We start from the raw sequence: 5,000 nt of genomic DNA, 5'->3' as shown, positions 1-5,000 counted from the left end.
CCGGAAGAAGATTGAGATTAACAATTCCTAGCCCACGTGCGATGTTAAGATTCCATCCCAGGTCCGCCGAATTCCAAATTATGTCCTGCTACGTGGCTATTTTTTGTTCTACACTGACTGATTAATTAAAACTAAAAGTTATTAACTCGTTTACCTCGCGTTATAATGTACTCCTCCATCAGGCGATATAGACAGCAACTTGTTAACCATTGTCACCTTATGAAACTTCGAGCTTTTGGAATTCTCGAAGTACGTGTCGGGGACCCAAATCTTATCCAACATGGTATTGCTGAGGGCTAGGGTTTTATTCCAATCGTGTTTCAAGCGTGGATCATTCCAAAGTTGTCTCAGAAAGAAATCTAGCTTATAGTCCTTGAAAAAGGAGTAAAGTTTAAAAAAGAAAAATCTAGTGAAGAAATGAACAAAACATTAACGCTGACTTCATTGGGTATATGTTACCTTGTAAGACTTTGTTAAAAGGCATCCAACCTGGTTCAAAGGGTCCAAAGTTGGTGTGAGGGTCGTTTCCTTACGAAGTCACAGTGGCCATATTCCAGTTTCTTTTTTAGAACTGTGGTTTTTCGTTGTGTCGTGTCACGGTTTTAAGAATGTTTTTTTAGTAAAGATAACGTTTCGAATAGTTTACGCTCTAAAGAACGAAATTACTTGGGGAATCGGTAATTGAAATTGAGAATATAAGTGGAATCCATCACACGCATGGTGACCAAAACTCGTCCTTAGAGAGGTCATCATTAAGTCTTTTTATCTCTGCATGTTTCCCAAAAAGGAAGCCCACAAATTGTGGGCATTCGTTTTTCGAATGCGCAGTCTCGAAAAATTTGAAACCACAACAGTTGCCAACAGCGACAAAACAACCAATTCCCACTGAGACTGCGCGTAGTTTAATTTGAAACCGCTTAAAGGTTGATAATATGGGCGCTGACTGGAAAAATTGCTTCCTCTGAGGAAAACAAGAAGCTTCCAATTTTGCTCGAAGTTGTCCCCTCCAAGCAAGACTAGAGTCATTCTCCACTCGTGGTTACTATGTATGTATTGATTCTATATCGCTTAAAAAAAAGCAAGTCAAACTTACCATATCTACCACGTTTATGGAGTCTATGGATAACACCCACAACCCAATGGTTACTATGACAGGTGGACCTAAGAGACAAAAGAAAGGTGTAAAACACGAACTGAGCTCGTATTTTCCAAAAATAAATAAATGTTCTTAGTAATAATAGTTCAATGCAATTCGCTATCTTCGCTTCTCTAGCTCAGTCAGTGTTTTCAATTCTACACTGGTGAATTTCATTATTTGTTAATTACGAATTCACCAAATGATTTGTCATAATTTGTTTTTACAAACTACTTTTAAAGGAACTTTCGAACAAAAGATCGCTGAAATTCCAATGCGTTTACAAGTTTAGAGCGGTTTTTAATTGAGTGTCGAAAGTAATTAACGAATCGCTCTGGTTTATGAATACTTCACTCAATTATTGGTTCAAAGTTCTCGCGGGACGTCCGAGAAACGGGCACCTGGGATCCGTTTCTCGAAAGTCCCGAAACTTAACGGGCAATTTTCGGGTGACACATTTCCCTTTGTATCTCAAGAACGGAGAGGATTTAAGTCGTCAAACTTCACAGCCATTTTTCTTTTTGTTACCTTCAAAACATGTTAAAAGATCGACTTTCCAAAGCAAGTGGTTGGCAGTTTCACAAATGGCTTTTCGGGCCCGAAAAGTTATCGGTACTTTTGAGAAACGGGCCCCAGAAGTGAAACCAAAACCAATCGTGCCTCGCGCTTTGTGTCGGCTACGTATAATTAGTTCGAGGTTTGATTGGTTTACTGGATTGTCTCCGTCCTTTTTGATTGGCCAAAGTAATTTCTTGGTTTTGGTTTTACGACACTCGATTGAAACTCGCTCTACTTTTTTATAAATAGCAATATTACCTCCAAAATTTGGCCTCAGTCTCTTATCGTAACCTTGAATGAGTTTGTTTAAGAGAGCTGTCATGTCGCTGGCTCTGTCACTGGAAAAGAACGTCAAGATTCATCATTAATCAACTAAGAGGAAGTAGGGCGAAAATTTACAGAGAAGAGAAACAAGTTAGCTAATAAGCCAGGTACGCTTTTGTCATACTTGCGATATGAAAGCGAAGGGTAAACTAATATAAAACGTGGCCAATATATCCGTATTTTTCCAATTTGTTTACTAATCCTAAAACCCTAAGTTTACCGTCGTGCGTGCCCTATTCTTAAACGTAAATTAAGCTCTACATTCGAGACGAAAGAATACTGAGTTTTCCTCGCAAAAGGCTAGAGTGGTTAATTTGAACTAGTTATCTTTATCGTACTTTCATCACTTCTCCTGGGACGTATATATAAGAACTCGTTATTGACCAGTCTCAGATGACTTTTTAGCTCAGAAATAATTTTATGTATCATATCATTAAAGTGTGCTGAGTTGGGTGATTTGACCACGAGGCTTTCGTTTCAAATAAGTAAGGATACGCCTTGATGCAAGAAAGACAAATAACTGTTGCTCTTTATTTGACTGCAATAGGTATCTGAAGGACATGCTTATTTTCCATCATTAAATTAATGGAATCAAATGCAAGGATCATTCTGCATATAAACACGAATATGTTTTTGCACAGGGCTCTTTACAACGTGTCTATCATCATGACAAAAATAGTTTAGCTTGGGCAGTGAAAAGAGCATTGGCCTTTCACGAATGTGGCCTGGGTTCACTTCCTAGACTGGACGCCATATGTGGGACTATATTTATATTTATATTTATATTTATATTTTACATTTATATATAGGGGAGTGGGTTTCGTTAGTTGAAAGGTCTGTAACTCTTCTTCGAGAGGTTCTCGTCCTGGTAATCCGCAGAGACCGTTTTCTCCTCGCGTCGTGAAAAAGGTCAGTTGATTTCATTTCACTTGATTCAAGTCAATTTGCAGTCTCCCAAGTTAGTAGAGCTCTTTTATTTGGCTACATTACATGTACCTTGAAAATTTAATAAAGCGATCAATAAAATACCACTTGCGTAGTCTAACCTTTTAGTGGAATGAGCGGCGTTGAAATAAAACGCTGCAAAGACGCAGGTCGTAACTGTCAAACCAGCTTTATTCTTAGCCATTGTGTTGGATTTATCATTCAGCTATTCTTCCAGGCTAGTGAAAAAGAAAGTTATGGTATTTCGTAAAACTTTAAGACATCAGTCAGATTTAAATGAGATGAAGTTACGGTTTTTTGCTGTTCTCCATGGTTATGAATCAAACTATCTGCAGGGGAATCACTACACAATATAATTTTAGAATAACAATATTCTTTACCTTGTGAGACAAAAATAAGCCCTGCAACAAAGTTTAGCGTTGGTGAGTCCAGTTACCATTTTTATTCTTTAAAAGTTCATTTAATCCGTTGTTTTTTAATAACTTTGTAATTCTTCTACAGAAAATTCGATTTGGTGTAGACTTCTGCTCGTCCTTTTGAGCACAAAGGCCAGAGGACAGTCACTGCAATGCCACGAAACCTTCAAAACCAAACTTCAGCGTTTTTTTTTATATTTTAGTATTTATATCAAACAAAACACTGAAGCCGAGAGCGATTTATAGCGATATTTTTTATTTAAAGTGCTGCCCCGAGGTTGGTAATGATTTCACTGTTTCGTCTTCAGTTGACTCCCGTCTTATACATATTAACGAACTGCTAGTTCATTCAGGTACCAGCAGACTGAGGGAGAAATGCGGGCTGGTCTTTCATATACCGGAGCCGAAATAATTAATGTCCATAAAACAAAAGAACTAAGCGAACATAACAATATGTAAATAGCAAGGCCTGAATCGGAATAACAATGATCTTTTGTCCTCCGCCATTTTTGTCCGGCAGATGAAAGTCTACCCGAAATGGGTCAGTGAAAGTGAAACCCGCAGGCCTTTAATTTTGAAAGGCGAAAACGGCCTAAATACACAGAGGCTTTTTCGTCAGTGGAAAATATCTCATGCAGTATTATTTGAAATAAACGCAGTTTGATTGTCAATGATACAGGGATCAAAGGGCAAGTCATTTTCGTCTTAAAGTTAAGGGTTATAACATACCAGAAACCCATAAGGGTTGAAACGTGTAACGGCCCCTTCTGTGCTGGGAAACAAGCTTCTGAATATTCAGTTTGCTAAGTACCATATTTGGAACAACAAGAGAGAAACATTCAACCAATCAGTTCGCAAGAACACCGTGACGCAATACCACCAATGTTCTCGCGCGAAATTAACTGGAGCAAGGGGTTTCCAAATATGGTACTTAGCACTGAATATTCGGAAGCTGTGAACGCGCGTTACACGTTTCAACCCTTATGGGTTTCTGACCATACCTATAGGATAAAAATATAAGTTAAGCTGATGATAATTGTGTTTCAGTTAATTTTACAATGGTTGCGGTCGTACTTGACAGAAACGCAGTGTAACACTGGTGTTGACACTCACTAATGCTACTAGTGTTTTGAATCCCTAGGAGGACTGAACTTGATTTAACACTAGTGTTTATAAACTCCCTAATGCGACCGCAACCAATATAGTCTGTCACCCTCTCATCTGCCACTGCATAGTTTTGATAAACTAGCAATGTCAGGCTCTAAGTCTTAGATGGTTAAAAAGCTTGCTAAGGTTCCAATCCTGTTCAAACTATTACAGTTTTCAGGCTTCTTTAAAAACTACTGTAAGCCAAATGATCATTCGCTTGGAAAGTAAAGTAGTCTGTACAGCATGGTTACACGAAAATACAGACAAATGTGGAAATTTGAAAATGCGATTACATACTCCAGCATCGTATATACATCCCTCAATTTTTAAGTAGAATATGGTTGTACCAGTGTAGCTGACGTCCGCCATTTTTGTGTACTCGTTGTAAATAACACATCTCTAGTATAAAGTTGGTTATTTGGCATTGCAGTTTCAAACAAACAGTTTATTTTGACTTTGTTTTCTTTCTAATT

General features: G+C 38.1%; 1 protein-coding gene across 7 annotated transcripts in view; it reads right to left on the bottom strand.

Moving 5' to 3' along the window:
• LOC138013419 (gamma-aminobutyric acid receptor subunit beta-3-like) overlaps window positions 1-5,000 on the bottom strand; it is a 26,051-nt gene that overhangs the window by 8,499 nt on the left and 12,552 nt on the right. For 5 of the 7 annotated variants that reach the window (XM_068860501.1, XM_068860500.1, XM_068860495.1 and 2 more), the window contains exons 2-5: window positions 3,064-3,180; window positions 1,952-2,031; window positions 1,094-1,161; window positions 155-372 (exon numbers count right to left, since the gene is read on the bottom strand). In XM_068860501.1, the coding sequence (XP_068716602.1) occupies window positions 155-372; window positions 1,094-1,161; window positions 1,952-2,031; window positions 3,064-3,146 (449 nt within the window). In that variant the 5' untranslated portion in view covers window positions 3,147-3,180. Of the gene's footprint in view, window positions 1-154; window positions 373-1,093; window positions 1,162-1,951; window positions 2,032-3,063; window positions 3,183-3,335; window positions 3,364-5,000 lie in introns of those variants that run through there. The other 2 variants (XM_068860498.1, XM_068860499.1) reach the window with 2 other exon arrangements.

Source organism: Montipora foliosa, chromosome 8 (genome assembly GCF_036669935.1).
Source record: "Montipora foliosa isolate CH-2021 chromosome 8, ASM3666993v2, whole genome shotgun sequence".
NCBI classification, from domain to species: domain Eukaryota; kingdom Metazoa; phylum Cnidaria; class Anthozoa; order Scleractinia; family Acroporidae; genus Montipora; species Montipora foliosa.
The sequence above is the reverse complement of the archived record's forward strand: the minus strand, read 5'-3'. Positions and strand labels throughout refer to the sequence as shown.